We start from the raw sequence: 16,962 nt of genomic DNA, 5'->3' as shown, positions 1-16,962 counted from the left end.
ATAGTTATATCTATTTGTTGTTATTATTTTATGAGTAAAGTAGAATTTAGAAAATTTGTAGCAAGTCATTTGAATTTGGGCTGTGTCACGGTAAAAGTGCTCAAAGCGTCGTCTATTTTTGAATAGCTAAACTAGCATTCCGTCTTGTGGCGTCATCTAGAGCTTAATAGCAGAACTTTTATCTAACTTGAGTTTGACAACATAAAGAAGTCATAGATAGTCGGTGAGTATTATGTGATAAGATTGAATTGGTAGTTTTCGTTCATAATAATTTTGACAAACGCAGTAACTTTTTGTACTGGCCGGTTAGCTTTTAACCGATTGACATTTCGACATTTCAAAAATAGTCATAACTTGCTATGCTAGTGCCGCTGTCAAAGCGGGAATGAAGAAATCAAGTTTGTTGATTCCAAGTGATTGTACCCGAGTGCTACGCGGCCTTATAAATTAATTTCACCAGCCACAATGCCGCCGAGTAGCCTTCGAGTAGTGTACGCGTTCGCTAGAGAAATGCATCCAAAAACAACCGACGTATTCATACAATACGGCACTGCCGGATTCCGTACCAAGTGAGTAATCGCCGTCATTATATATTAATATATAGTCAATAAAGGGTTTTTCCTATCTATAAAACAAATTTAAGCTGAAATACTAACAATGCAGTAGTATTAAGCTATTACTTTCACACGTATTTAAAGTGTCACGTAGGCAGAATTTGCGAAGGATGCGAATATCCTTTTTCACTTTACTATTCTATATTGGATCACTTCGTGAGTCACTTATTGTGTAATTTATAACGGGAAGTAACCGATATTATGGTCAGTGACTCCTTGTACTACCAAAACAAATGCATAGATTCATTCAAGTCTCAATGTCTGAAAGTTCATATGTGAACATTATGAGATACAAAGTGCAAATGATTAAAAAAGACCTTGTTTGCATAATTACGTCTATGTACGGTATAATGCAAGTCTGACGTTAGAATTAATTTAGGAATGTTTACGCAGTATCTAATTAGTCTTTAACATGAATATCCAATTGATAAATTATGTTGATCAATTACATGTATTAAAATAAAATGTATATAGTAAATATATCTTACTATGAGGTCATGTACAGACAAAGAAACAATTAATATGATTTTAGTGAAAATTAAATTTTTAAACATAATTTAAAGTATAAGACATACATTGAATATAGTAATACTTTTTTATTAACAAAAAAAAAAATATATATATATATAGAAACATTATTAAAAAACCATAAAGTATTATATTCAGTCAGGTATTCCCTCAAATATATTTGCACTTAGCACTATGAAGGTGTGTCTGAAGTATATTGGCATTCAGCCAAACACTTAAATTCTTTGGGTTCATATATCCTTATCAATACTCTTTTATTTATATTCAGTTCTATTTATAGCTAAATTTAGTAATAGTATTCTAGTTAAATGGAACATTTTTATTTCGTTGTTACATAAAATATGGTCTTAATTTATTTATAAATACTAATATAATAAATGTGAAAGTAACTCTGTTTGTTGCTACCTTATTTGAAGTGATAACAATTAAATTCAATATTAAAAATAGCTTGGAATCTAGATAAGAGTATCATAATATAAAATAAACATATTTACTAAAACTTTTAATATGTAACAGACAATGTTGTAAGACACAGCTAGTTTATAATTTCTCTTACATTGGTTTAATTGCCGATAAGCTTAAACCAGAATCTATTAATTAATTAAGGCAAATAAAAATATATATATATATATATATATTAAACTATGTCCTGAATATAACCTTGGTATAATTAGTACTATTGCATCAATACAAAAGTTTAAAAAAGTATTTCTGTAACAGTTTCTATAAACACTTTACAGAAACAATTGCGGAAATATAAACCATATGTAACATTCCTAAAAAATATATGCAATTATCATTACGCAAAGAGTAATGACTGTTCTTGTTAATGTAATCAGTGGTTTTGTAATCACTTAATCTATCTATATTGGTTTTATCAGAATTAAAATTATAACCTGATTCTAAAGTTATCTATATTATATTAGTTTTGATTATTTATTTGTCTAGACTTTCAAAGCGGATAATAAAATGAGCAAAAATATACAGGCTATTATTTGGTTACTAGGAACACGCACACTAGCATAGTAGTTTGGCGAGTGTCAAGCATAAGAAGATAATTAAATTGGCCCATTTCTTTAAGTTCTTTTGTAGTGCCACGCTCTATCTATATATATCAATAAACTTATTATATTAGTAATAATGAGTACAAGTATTTTGTTATCAATATAGTACAAATTAAATTAGAATATGTCTCAAATTATTTTTATCAATTTTTTTTTTGTATTTACTGTGTAATGTAGAGATTTATTGTTTTGTTAATATTTTAAAACTTTTTCTATTTTATATTATGTTGCTGATTACAATTAAAAATAGTTATTATTTCTGAATAGAATATACATTCTGAACCTTGAACTTTATTTTATCATGTAAAATGTCAATTTAAATGTTAGAGATTACTTGAAAAAGTATAATATTATGATTGTGAATTATAAAACATTAATATAGTTTTTATGTTGTATGTACTTATTTTTCTTTATTTCTGAAAACTTTGCTGTTATTGGTTGATTGGTTGGTGGTAGCTAGTGTTGGTTGGTTTATTTTAATTATTCGGACTCATCGAATTATTTGTAATTTAAAAACATTATTAGATTCAACTAAACAATTATTATTATGTATAGTTTACATACGAATTTGAAATTTAACAGAATGGTTGTCAATCGTAATCATGCCAATTATAAATCACAGTTCGATAATGCAATTACCACTGATAATAAATTAGCTGTATGAATATGTACTGATAATAAATGAGATGTATTATATTCCAGACTATAATCTATATATATACTATATATATATATACTATGATATATCTCAGTGACAAGCTTAATTTAGATCCGATTAGCCGTTTTTCCGCATTTATAATATTAGTAATAGGATCTCCTCGCATCGATTTTTTTTGCCTGAGGGTCGTGAATAGTGACCTACATTCAGGGTCTTTTCCCAGACGATGGTACGCCATTTAAAATTGTCGTTGACTACGTGCGTCGTAGATTGGGTGTAGTCGACACATCCGTCTACGATACGATACGTATTGTTATGATGTGGAATACTTCCTTTACCTACCTTTGTTTCGTTTGCATACAAATCTCACCTTGCATATGTATTTGTGTTTATTTAGTAAATACTTAAATAAATTTACGCGCACTAAAACGCGCAGCTAATACTGAAACTGAGTCAAAGTTTAGATTATTATTAGTAAAAACCCTGTTTGATAATTTTCATAAAATTTCAAGTCAAAGGCCAGTATAAATGATGATATTTATATTAATAAATTCTTGGCGATTTTCTAAGTGTCTTTCAATATAAGCTTAAATCAAGATTTGACGTGTGGCGTTTTGTGGGCTTAATTTTTGTGATTGTAATTTTGATACTTTTTTCAACATAGTTTTCCACGTAATTTATTCGAGAAGGTAATCATTTTTATGTGGTATAATCAAGTTTAAAAAGGGTCGGTTAATGTTTGGACTAGTTTTCGATTTTTTTCTTTTATAATCTACTATAATCTTTGGTTTTATTTTATTTTCATTAGGACAACCAACAGTAGACAATTTCAAAATTATCAAGGCAAAAGTTCTACAACTTATAGGTAGTCTCACCATGCACTATCATATTACACAATGTAATTATTGAAAATATAAATTAAACATAAGCATAATAGTTAAAAATAAGAAATATTAAATTTAAAAGTACTACAGAATATTCTGCGACGTATTATATACGACAGTAATCATTCGGATTTACTTTATAACGCTGTACTGCATCGTTTAGTTAAATATTGATTTTTCTCTTTCTGTCATAATTATATTTCTTAATATAAACACAAATATCTTGAAAAAAAAAGATCGTTTTTTAAGTTTTTACAATAAATAATTATTTAAATAAAATCATGCTGAAAATAACTAAAGGCGTGATATAGGATCGATAAAGAGTTTAGAACTGTACAATACAGAGCTTGGTAAAGATTCTGATATGTTTGTACATACTTCTGATGATATGGTCTGATCTGCAACCATATAAACAGTGCCTACACCGACGAGACTGTTAGAACTTAAATTATTGTATTAATTATTACGACTATGAATACAGTGGAACTTCAACAGAATGGTTATTATCAATCCTTATAATTTCAATAATAAATCATAATTCGATAATGCAATTAGTACTGAGGATAATTTAGTTGTAAGTTGCACTGTTATATTTATTAAATACTAATTTCCTTCCTGTGAAGGGATTAGGTATAAAAAGTACCAGATGTATATTCCAGACTAAATTTATCTCTGACAAATGTCATTTCGATTCGATCAACCGTTCTGGTGTGACTAAATACAACGTATAGTATTATGAACGACCATGAATACAGTGATATGTAAAAATTAAAAATAGAATAGTTCTCATTTTTTTTTTAACTTTATGTCAACAGAGCCAGTCTCCTCGAACATGTAGTTTATCGTATGGGACTCCTTGCAGTTCTTCGATCTCGAGTCAAAAATGGTAAGGAATTGGATTATACATATAGTAAATTAGATTATACAAAACTTGTGAGTTGTATAGTTCATTATTTAAAATTAAAACATAAAAAAGTCACGTCAAAAACACATTAGTGTTCGATCGAACTAGCGACCTTGCAATTGCAGTTGGTCTACATTGAAGTCATTAGTCTGTACAAATACATAGTTCATAATACTTGGTGCTTTATGCAAGCCCGCCTGGGTAGTCACTAACCACATATTATACCACCAAACAGCAATACTTAGTATTGTTGTGTTCCGGTTTGAAAGATAAGTGAGCCAGTGTAATTACAGATACAACCATTACTGTCTTTACCATAGGGCACATGGGGCACGTGCTCAGGGAAGAATCAACAATTTCTTTCACACGTTTGTGTTCACGTTGACTGCTGTGTATATTTTCGAAATTTGCGAAATTGAATTGTAAGAAATATCTAACATATTTATCAAAAGCATAGTGACGATAGTCGATATTAAAAGTAGAAAGCTATAGACGTGCTAATCATGATAGAAATATATATACTGTAGCTATAAGATTGTACACCAATCAGATACCGACGAATTTACGAATTACCGCACCGTTTATTTAAAACTATATTTAAGGCCATATACGCAAATTATTTGTACATGAAAGTAAATATCTACCAAAAGGGGCCCCACATTAATGGCTGCCCAAGGGCCCCAGCATAGCATGAGACGGCTCTTGTTGTATCATACAACACAAGGGATAACATCTAAGTTCCCAAAGTTGGTGGCGCATTGGTTATGTAAATAATTAAAATTTCAAAGGACAACGCCCATTAGATCGTCCGCGTACCGCTGCCATAACATATAATAAAAAAAAAACAGTTATAGGATTAGAATCGATTTATAATATGTAAGACTGCAAGAGTTCTGATGGTTTTGTTCCACGGATAAAGAACTCATTACATATGCGAGTAAGTTGTATTTAGATATTTATATTAATCTCGTACTTGGCTGCCGAGGAAAATGAAGGAAACTGCATGAGATGGATGATATTCTGCCACATTTATCTACGAATCCTCACTCATGTGAAATATTAACTCCTCTTAGGGAGGATACGTCAATTAAATTGGAAGTCGTCTTTACTTTAGGTCCAAATTTTAATTCACCTTATTAAGTATTCGTATGCAAATGTTATAACTTTGTAATTCTTGTCAACTTTGAGCGTTTTATTGGAAAAATCGACTTAATCGATTATTTTTACTTTCAAGGTCGCACAATTGGCATCATGATAACCGCGTCGCACAACCTTGAACCCGACAACGGTGTGAAACTCGTCGATCCAGACGGTGAAATGTTGGAACAGAGCTGGGAAGAAATTGCAACGAGGCTCGCTAATGTCAGGTAGTAATGTCATCCTGACTGATTTCGGCCACGGCCTGATTCTCGTAACCTGATAGGATGGCAAATCCAACAAAGATCAATGTTGTATAATCTAGTAGTCGAAAATAAAGGATTAGTATTATTTTTTTGTGTAACTGTCATTAAAAATAGCTTAAAATGAAATTCCTTATTTTTATTAAGTACCATTTAATTTTCTTCGTATAAATCTGTGAACATCTAATTTGAATATAGTTTACATATGTTTAAATATTTTTTATTTTATGTACAAATGAATGAAATTTTATGTTTATTTTCAGTGACAATGACTTAGAATCAACAACCGCGGAAATTATCAAACAAGTTAACTCGGACATGACTTTAAAGGCAAGCGTCTACATAGGAATGGATACAAGGTAAATTCTACCGGTAGAGATAATTTATGGGATTGACAATGACGTCACTTGTATTCACCTCTCGCTCGCACGCAGCCGCTATCTATATACTCTCACCCTTCGCTTAAGAGTACAGATAGTTACTATGTGTAAGCGAGAGGCTAATAAAAGTGACGTCATTATCAATCCAATCAATTAAATGGCCTGTAGTAGGACATAAATATATTCTGGGGCAATAAATTCGGTAGCTGTCAAAAAATAAATTGATAAATTGTTTTGAAACATCAATGACATTTGAAATAAAAAAAAATAATTAAAATGTCTGTTTAATGTTAGTGTAGTGAACGTCAAAATGTTTTTAATATATTTTTACATAAACCGATTATTCAATCATTTTTGGGATCCTGGGACATTGATCATTGTCAGTTGGGTGCACACAACATTAATTTTAGAATATTTAAATTCCATATTGTATTTAAAATCAATATCACAATTATTATTATTTAAATAGATATACAAGTCCCCGCCTCGCCGCGGCTGCTGTTCACGGAGTGATGGCACTGAAGGGAACGCCGAAGGAATTCGGCATCGTTACAACGCCCATGCTACACTTCTGTGTCAAGTGTCGCAACGACAACACTTACGGAACGCCCACAGAAGAAGGTAATACATTTAATACAATTTTAGTCAAATAACTAATTAGCACTCACACTTACACACTTTCTCGCTGGCATGAACACACACATTCATAATTCTTACGTTGACATGTGTGAGTGGTTTTTAATTTTTTTATCTGGCAATACTTATTACTTATCTGTGAGCGATTGTATAGAGTATGGAGGAAGATCCATGCCATATGCATTTGTTTAACTATAAGAATTTTTCAAAATTGTGATTTCCATAATTGGGTTTGTTAGGAATTAAGTAATAATATTGAAAAGGGCGTGAAATAAAAAATACTAAATAAATAGTTTTTTTTACTCATTTATAGGCTGACAACGTAAACGACACAAAAACTATTTTCTTACATATAAATTAAAAAATATAATATCTATATCTATGTTATCATATGTTAAAACAATTACAGGTTATTATGAAAAAATCGTCGGGGCCTTCAAGAACATCTCTCAGAAGTTACCGGTGGTCGGTAACTACAATACTACGCTTTATGTGGACGGCGCTAATGGCGTCGGTGGGAAGAAATTGAACATCATCAAAAAGAGTTTAGACGGAGAACTTGATCTGGTTCTCTGTAACCTTGGCGGAAATGGCGGAAAGTTAAATTTGAATGTAAGATATTATTGCATTTTGCTTTTAATTCCCAAACCTTGTTAAGCGCTGTTAAATTTACATGTGCTTAATTTGTGATTATAAGGAATCTAATGTGGGACAGTGGATAATTTGCCACATGTTTATAAGTGTGTGTTCATTGAAGCAGTATGGTCTATCACACAAATGGAGGACAAACAAACTACAAAGAGTCAAACATACATTATATTACATAGCGCTCACTGTACCTATAAATTGCTTACTAGAAAATTTAAACATCTTTCTTTTACTAAAAACCTAAAGTATCTAGTTTTAACGATTTTTGTAATGTATAATTATTTCCATTTTTAGTGTGGTGCGGACTTCGTCAAAGTATCCCAGAAACCACCGGTTGGAATTGAGCATGTGCCTTTCCAAAGAGTGGCGTCACTTGATGGGGATGGAGACCGCCTTATATATTATTACGTGGATGACAAGTATGTATTAAAATTACGTCACATAGATCATTCTAGATCTACTAAATTAATAAATAATTAAAATTTAGTATTTATATCTGACAGTCAATGTCCTGCTTTTGTATGTATACGAGTATACCAATTGTCATAATGATTGGTTGAGCGGTACACACGTGAGGATACAGCGCCATCTTGCGGCGGTTTACATCAAAGTAGATATTATAAAAACCTTGACTTCTGTTGTATGTAAACTTTCATGGTAATCGATCGTTAGAGTCTGAAGTCTATCAATCGCAAACAGATGTACAAATTTGCATTTTTATATAATTCATATTACAAATGGATATGTTAAAAGGTGTCGATTTATATATTTTTTAATATCTGTCAATTGGATTCATAGTACATTTTTCTATTATGATAGATTTATATGGTTTACTTCCTTTCAGGAATGAAATCCATTTACTTGACGGAGACCAGATCGCGATCCTCCTAGCGAGCTACATAACAGAGTTGTTGAAGTCATGTGGAGCGCAAGAGCTTCGCCTCGGACTCGTTCAGACCGCGTACGCTAATGGTGCCTCCACACGGTACATCACTCAGGAACTGGTAAGTTGGTTTTTAAAAGGATTCTGCTGTTCTTTTATTTACAATAAAGAAATAAAAATTGTAATGCTGAAACTCTGATTGGAAATTAAAACATACGGACACATTGTCTATGGAGATTAGATCATTTCAATATAAAAATATCCAACACTTTTCTCAGTATATTAAAGTTATTTTAAGTTAATTAAGTTCAAAGCCTTAATTATTATTTTTGCAAAAGAAACGACACAAACAACATCTATCTTATAAGAAAAATACGCTTTCTTCCAGAAAATTCCAGTGACGTGCGTGAAGACAGGTGTTAAACATCTCCACCACGCAGCGCTGTCGTACGATATCGGGATTTATTTCGAGGCGAATGGTCACGGAACTGTCGTTTACAGTAAAGAAGCCAAGAATGTAGTCAGGAAGATCGCTGAAGAAGGGTAAGTTTAAATAGATAAACCACTATAAATTACTTTTGGTTTGTTGTTTATGATATGTAATATGCATTGTCGCATCGATCCGTTGTTCTGTTGCTGAGTGGTAAAAGGACAAATGTACAATCATGTAAAAACTTAATATTAGTAATAATTTGACGAAAAAGTACGACAAAATATATGTTAATCATTTTATTAAGTGTGTAGGTGCGTAAAAAGATTCCCGGCTAATTATTATACAATTTAAAGTACTTTTTATGTATATGTATTAATTATCCGTCTCGAGATAAAAGTGAATATTAAATTTTTTACACGTTACAATGAGGTATACATAATTATTAGCCACCGTATGACTGAGAGGATGTAATAGTTTAAATATTTATATTCCAGAGAAGCAGAACAACGCAAGGCAGCGCAGCTGTTGCTGAACTTCATCGACGTGACCAACGAGACGGTGGGCGACGCCATATCCGACCTGTTCCTGGTGGAGAGCGTGCTGCGCGCGCGCGGCCTCGGCGTGCGCGACTGGGCCGCGCTCTACCGCGACCTGCCGTGCAGGCAGCTCAAGGTCACCGTGCAGGTGAGCGCTGCTCAGAGCTGGTTACATTTTATAACAAATACTTGCAAGCAATTCTAACAGTTCAAGGTCAATAGAGATTAGTACAATAGCTGCACAGACAAACATACACTTAAAATTGTGAATAATAAAAATTTTGAGTGAGAAAATACCGTCACTGGAAAGATATATGGAGCGCGACCAGAAGTTTTTTTTTTACAATCCCAAGCAAATTAGCGTTACACTGGCATCATCGAAGACCCAAACTGTTAGTGAACATTGTTAGATACTTCATTATATACGCATTAAATAAGTTACCAACATTACAAAAAAAAAATTTTTACCATTTAAGGACCGAAATGTAATCTCAACGACTGATGCGGAACGACAATGCACGTCTCCCGAGGGTTTACAAACAAAGATAAACGAGCTAGTATCGAAGTACACGAGCGGTAGATCGTTTGTCCGGGCGTCCGGTACTGAGGACGTCGTGCGAGTGTACTCTGAGGCGGATACGCAAGAGGTAAGCTTAAATAATAATAATAAATCTGTATAGAATAGATTTTTATACATACGTTCAATGATACACTGGCATCCTAAACTGTGAAGACCAGTGTCTTAGGGGCCAGTGCCAGACATATTCAGTGATTACAATTATTTACATTACATTACTTTTACTACGTTTATACACTTATTCAAAATAAAAAATACCTAAAATTAAAAGATTAGACTTGCGTTAAATTGCAATCATATTTCACAGTTCACAATATTTCGACAGATTACAATCTGTACAAAAATCGTCAGATTGTAATCTAACGATTTTTGTAATCTTATATACCTTTACTTACGAGTTACGACTCTGTCATTTTAATAAATAAATTTTATAAAATACAATTATTGAATACATTCCAGGTGCATATATTTTTTTATAATTTTATCACATATAGTATAAGCAAGCTTTTTAAAATATTCATACCATTTTTATTTTTTTTACAGTCAGCGGATAAATTGGCAGCAGAAGTCGCCCAAGCAGTTTTCGATTTAGCCGGAGGAGTCGGTGATAGGCCGGAATTACCTGAATAGTTTATTTAATATCTACGTTATAGTGATCTGAAAATATAATAAATCATTACTGATACGAACCAATTGGCGAAGTACTTTCTAGACATTTTCATTACATTTCATCTTATTTTAATAGTCATTTATAAACACTATAAATCATTAGTATTTAGACGACCAAGTAGAAAACAAGTCCTTAAAGTTACATTTATTCCTTTGGCATTAAAATATATTATTATTCTATACGTATTTAGATAAATATTAAAACGACTACATAACTTATTAACTAATTTGGTAATCAAAATATGTATTGTATTCTAATATGGATGACGTACATGAATTAGGATTTAAAAAAAAATTAAGTAATGATTGATATAAGCTGTTTTACTTCTGAATGGAGCCACGATATCAAGTGCACTCTGACGACTGTCGTAGTGTATTTCATTATACGTAGTTAATTTTTAGATTCGATTTTATTAGTGAAAAAAAGTATATCTCAAATTCAATTTTTAAAAAATGTACGGGACACTATTATTACACGCGAATTAGCTGTTGTGCAAATTTTTATACGAACTTCTTGAAATATGGATTAGACATGGATTATTAAAATACATATCTGTACAAGAATTCGTTTGAATCAAAATTAAATATATTATTCGAGCTTCCATCTTGCTCATTTTGTATTGTAAAATGGCACCAAAAGTTAGATATCTTCACAAAAATTTATTTGCAACAAAATTAAATATAATATTTGGGCGATATGAGCAATATTTTATTTTATATAATGCCACAGAAACGTATATTGTTTGTAAGTTCCGAGACTTGCGAAATGGAGTAAATGTAACTTTATTTCTCACCGTCCAATTTATTAAAGAATTTGAGAGCACTGAATAATAATAAAAAACTTTGATCAATGATGTTTGTGAAAGTAACTAGTCTGACGAGATTATGAACAGTACAACGCTTTACTAGTCGGGTATTTTCTGCATTAAATTGCCTTATTTAATTTTATTGTGTTATTTTTATGCACAAAAGTTTTATAAAAAAAATGGTTGTATGAAAAAATAATATAAAAAATGCTATAGCTCTCTTTGTATAATGGTCGAAATAGTATTTTCAGTAATATAATATGTAGTCAATTAACAAACCAAAATCAAGTTTAATTTATAGAAAATTTATTTTATTGGTATGTACTATGTGTGTGACTTCTTTAAATACGATCTATTAAGAATAAAACTTTTATTAAGGACATGTTCAGTCCAGAAGAGAAACTTGAGGTAAACAAAATAACGAAAAATAAAACAAAAGAAATGGTTATTAGAATATAAAATAAAAATATAATATCACAATTTATAATTAAGTTTACATGCAATTTTGAAAAGGGATCAGTGAATGTTACTTTAAAAGTAACATATGTATTTATTGAAGGTCTTTACCACACGACGTCAAATAAAACTACATATTAATAAACATGTTTTAGTAACAGTAAAATTATATTCACGCTTGCTTATATGCTTTATCACGTCGAAATAAATAAAAAAAAAAATTGACTACAAAAAATATTTCTTAAACTGTTATTATTTTACTTTGACCAAATAACAATGTTTATTATTTTGATCCAGTCTTTAAATATTCATTTTGCTAGATTGAAAAAAGCCTCATGTGCTAAAGACCTAAAACAATGGTAACTTGTAATAGGGATTTTGATTATTAAAAATATATACTTTAAGTTCATGTAAAATAAATATAAACAAATTTATACTAGAAGTTTTGAATTTATTTTAAATAAATAACGTAATTATTTTTTTCACCTAACTACACTTTAAAATAAATAAAAAATAATATATGCGGTATAATTCCAGTTACAGATCTTTAATATTAAGAAAAATAGTATAAACATTTTCCTAGGCAGCTAATTTTTATTTCTTACATTGAATTTATGATTAAAGTGTTAATCTTAAAATTAATTCCATACAGCATTTGATAATTTATGTAAAAAACATAGTTGGGCAACTATTTTGCTCGTTTGTTTTATTTATTTACGAATGGTTACGTTGACATGCTTAAAAACATTTTATCAAAACTGCGATAAAATTACGATACGAATATTTGTGACACATTTATCGCTTTTATATTTTGATCTAGGTGTGGTTAATCTCAAGCATGCGATAAATTATTTTTACGGAAAACATCACGAGTCATATTTAGTTAATTTATTTTTAGCAAATTATTCAAAATGTCACAAAAATATTTTAAATTGAAAATAAAAATAATGTTTGAATTATATAGAATAGGTGCTAAAAGAAATGTTATGCCTTATTCTGATTGTGAAGCAAAATCTATTTTTGAAATTCTATCCTCTACATTATAATTTTATATTATTGTCTAATATTTTTTATGTGCAATTGTGTGTTCAAATCGTTTAATTCATGCTGTACTGTTATATTTCAATAAATCATTAATATTATTATTATTACTTTTTTTATTAACCTTAGTACTCAAATAAGATCAAAGACAAAAAATTTATATAATGCGTGTAGATATTTGGATTATCTATGGAATTTTGTTTTGTTTGAAATTATTCTGATAAAAATTGTTCAGAAAAATAAATTTGAAACGGAAATTCATTAGATATGAGATGAGTGATAACTCGTTCACAACGCTTATACTCTCTTATCAAATAAATCGGATATTCGTTTTAAAAAAAATGTTTTCTTTACGGAAAATAGAAAGTGATTTCTGTAATCCTTTCCATCATTCTATCCTTAAGTTCTTCGGCACCATTAAAATGATATGCAATAAAATAAGTAGTTACTTAATAAATATGGCTGTATTTTAATATTGTTTGTGAATAATTATGCAAATCAAGCTCATTAAAAAGTCGAGCTTGCCTGGGTTTGAACGAATTATTGGTTTAAATTCACGTATTCTACCCACTGGGCCATAATCTCTCTCAAATGTACTATTTGAGTAGGTATTATCTATTCAATGATGCTGATATGATCTTGATTTTTTTTACATCAAGATGTTTTTATGTCCAAGTCTTCAGACGAGATAAATAAAAACCATGAATAGTAACAAATTTTAAGATTTTATTAACAAGAACCAATCAACTTAATCCTAAGAAAATATATTTAAATGTGAAAACACTATATATATGTGTATTTACATTTTATAAGTGTATATTGAACATGACTGTAAAATTTAATATAATATAGAGATCAGGTATTAATTTACAAAATTGCCTTATTTTATAAGCATAATCATCCAATCGAATTTAATTGAACTTTTAGAAATTGGAATGTTATCCTAATGTGATGGAGTGAACTAGATCTGTCTTACTGAGTAAATAACATGCGTTTAAATATGTAATTAATTACTTTAAATTACTATGACAAAAATTAAATAGTTGCTTTAAAAGCATTTATGCTGTATATCATGGCGACAATTACTTTTAATTATTGACAACACAATAGTACGTACTTTTTTATAAATAAAAGCTGTCAATATTGTTGCAACTGCATTGACTATTGCTTTAGACTTTCAATTGGAAAGCAAACAAATTACGTATACATAAATTAAGTTAATATGTATCATGCACAAATACGTAGAAATTATTGTTTGAATTGTTTCCATTATATCTTATTTTGTAAGCAATCTTTGTTTTTGGGAGAATTACGAAAAAGAAACATCACAACATAAATCTGCTAGAGGATTTGACGTAAAAAAAACAAGATTGTTTACATTAAAAGACTTTTACATGTGGAATGCTTTATAGAACAATAGAACTTACTAGTTTTGTAGTTTTAGTTTTTTTATCTAATTAATTCAGTCACCAATTTAAAAAAAAAACATTGCATTATTGATATATTAGAACATGCTATTTATAAAATTATCATTGATTTCTTATTTTTGTAAAAATTGGATTAAAAAAAATAAAAACAAATAATCATTATGGTGTATGTTATCTTTCTAAAATACTTACGTCTTCTGTTATTAAAACTACACGCTCTATCTATTAAATAAATGGCTAACTAAGCCTCAAAACATTTGTGTGATGTTGAATTAATCCTTTATTATATACTCATAAATTTAATTTTAAAACAGCATTTTGTTATTTTACTAACACTTATATTATTTTTTTTAAATATTATTGTTTCTTGTTGCATTTTCTTTTATCTGTAGTAAATTATAATAAAATGTAAATAATTAATTGTTGAAATGTTTTTTTTTTTTTTTAATTTAGTACAAACATAGTTTTATAAGCTTATTTGACCAAACAAACATGAAGTTGATGAGGAAGTATGATTTTTAGAATGTAGTTTCATATCAGATTTGGTTTTGTTTCTTAGTGAACACATATTAAAGCAACATACTTTACATTTGGTACTGGTAAAATTCTTTATTGTCTGATTAAATAACTCTAATACTGTATATTGTGCCTGTATTCTATGGGAAATTTTAGCTTGTTTTTCAGATTATTAGCAAAGTATGTGCATGTTTATTAACTTTAAACATACTTTCCATTTCTGTAAATTATTATTATTATTAAATTATATTATTATTAAATATTTACAGTATTTACATTACTGTAAATATTTAATAATAGCAACTTTCTCTTATATTAAATTTTGACATATTTAAGAAACAATTATACTTTGTTTCAAAATCAATACAATAAAATTACTTATTATTCGTGTTGCTTTAGGTGATGTTTGAAAGAATACAAGCCAGTGTCATTATTAATCTATTTGATTTGATCAATTAGAATAAAGACACAATTTTACATCCAGCTGGTAACTCTTGTAGTGAATTTGACAAGCTTTTACAATATAAAACCCCAAAACATTCCCTAATTCTTTTTCTCTATGAATATTTTTATTGGCATTAATATTTAAAAGGCACAAAATTATTTGCACTAAATGTTTCAAGTTACTTTCGACAGCGGAGATCATTAGAACAACCTCGTCTTCTTGGTAACTCTCCAAATTATCTAGGAATTCTATTTTTTAATTTCTAAATAATTAATTCTAGTCTATAGCTATATCAGCATGGGCCCCAAGTATGGTGCTTGATCGCAATAAAAACATTCTGGCACATTAGTTTCTTGTAATTCTACAACATTAGTACTTATCTCGTTTGCTACATAGTAGTATCTACATCTTCTTGGGCCAACATCCTGTATTAACGTATCGTAAGGTGGTGATAGAATATCAAAAAATGCTGCTGGCATATTCAAAGCTTCTATTTCGTGGTAATTAGATATTGTAGGAGTCAGAACACATGTCTCGGAATTAGCCTGACATATATTGTCTTGTGATATTTTAGCAAACAATCTTCTACGTTTGTGAATACCTTGAGCTATACGCGCCGCTTCGTGTTTCGCTCGAGCAGCAAAGTCTATCGAACTTGCTACTTCTTTTAATGGATATTCAGTAAAACTTCTTATTCTTACAGCACCAGAAATTACTTTTAAAAGTCCATGCATATGCGGGTGATCGTGTAAAGGCATTTTAAAGCCGGGTTTTAAAACAAATATACTCATGTTCACTAAACTATTTTGAAACACTTCGATGTATGTGCAAGGCGCTTTATTTGGTCTTTTCCACGCTGAAGGGTTATTGAGGTTTTGATCAAAACCTAGGTCATCGGCTTTTAAATTATCCATCATTCGTTTTAACTTATTCAAGTTGGTCGAAATATCGCTTTTAAATTTTTCATCAAAAGTATGCAATGCTTGCCGGTAGGTGGAAATAATTGGTGGTATGTTAACAATTTCCATATTTGATTTCGCTTCATCTTTATTATCCATATGAAAATTACTTGCACTAACACACAATAAATTTTGTCTCTTAAAAAATGTTGAAATTATTCGGCACGATAACAAAGCAAAACTGTCGACAAACGTCATTTTTCCGTCCATTCCATTACTCCTTTTCAGACAATCTTTCATTTCGTTCTATCATTAAATCGGATACTTTCTCCCATATTTATATTAGAAGATTATGATATATAATACATTTTATATTTATTTCTTTACGAGTACCTTTATTTCCATTATACATGAATATTATTAATGAAATACATCAAATATATTTTAAAAAATTCTCTAGATGGCATGATTTCGTTAAAAAAATATATTTCAGATGTCGTGTTCTTACTTCGTTCATAGATGTCGCCTAATGTAGATTTTTTTGTATAATAGATTAAA

General features: G+C 29.8%; 2 protein-coding genes across 2 annotated transcripts; one reads left to right on the top strand and one right to left on the bottom strand.

Moving 5' to 3' along the window:
* The first annotated feature begins 342 nt into the window (after nt 1-342).
* On the top strand, nt 343-13,224 carry LOC125073065 (phosphoacetylglucosamine mutase). Its single transcript, XM_047683749.1, has 12 exons — nt 343-569; nt 4,564-4,634; nt 5,887-6,019; nt 6,316-6,411; nt 6,902-7,053; nt 7,478-7,680; nt 8,011-8,135; nt 8,561-8,720; nt 8,988-9,142; nt 9,527-9,716; nt 10,045-10,215; nt 10,689-13,224. Exons 1-12 carry the CDS (start codon nt 466-468, stop codon nt 10,773-10,775), a joined length of 1,647 nt encoding a protein of 548 aa, XP_047539705.1. The 5' UTR covers nt 343-465; the 3' UTR covers nt 10,776-13,224.
* A 2,103-nt stretch (nt 13,225-15,327) lies between these two features.
* On the bottom strand, nt 15,328-16,680 carry LOC125073228 (2-aminoethanethiol dioxygenase). The gene has a single exon (XM_047683970.1). The coding sequence runs from the start codon at nt 16,672-16,674 to the stop codon at nt 15,793-15,795; it is 882 nt and encodes a 293-aa protein (XP_047539926.1). The 5' UTR covers nt 16,675-16,680; the 3' UTR covers nt 15,328-15,792.
* Between the last annotated feature and the right edge of the window lie 282 nt (nt 16,681-16,962).

Source organism: Vanessa atalanta, chromosome 23 (assembly GCF_905147765.1).
Source record: "Vanessa atalanta chromosome 23, ilVanAtal1.2, whole genome shotgun sequence".
Taxonomy (NCBI): Eukaryota; Metazoa; Arthropoda; class Insecta; order Lepidoptera; family Nymphalidae; genus Vanessa; species Vanessa atalanta.
The sequence above is the reverse complement of the archived record's forward strand: the minus strand, read 5'-3'. Positions and strand labels throughout refer to the sequence as shown.

What these genes read in the sequence shown, in the direction of transcription:
- LOC125073065 (XM_047683749.1), top strand. Translation starts at nt 466, where the DNA reads ATGCCGCCGAGTAGCCTTCGAGTAGTGTACGCGTTCGCTAGAGAAATG. An exon ending in TCGATCTCGAGTCAAAAATG is followed by an intron (nt 4,635 to 5,886) that starts GTAAGGAATTGG and finishes TTTACTTTCAAG; the next exon opens with GTCGCACAATTGGCATCATG. An exon ending in CGGAACGCCCACAGAAGAAG is followed by an intron (nt 7,054 to 7,477) that starts GTAATACATTTA and finishes AAACAATTACAG; the next exon opens with GTTATTATGAAAAAATCGTC.
- LOC125073228 (XM_047683970.1), bottom strand. Translation starts at nt 16,674, where the DNA reads ATGGACGGAAAAATGACGTTTGTCGACAGTTTTGCTTTGTTATCGTGC.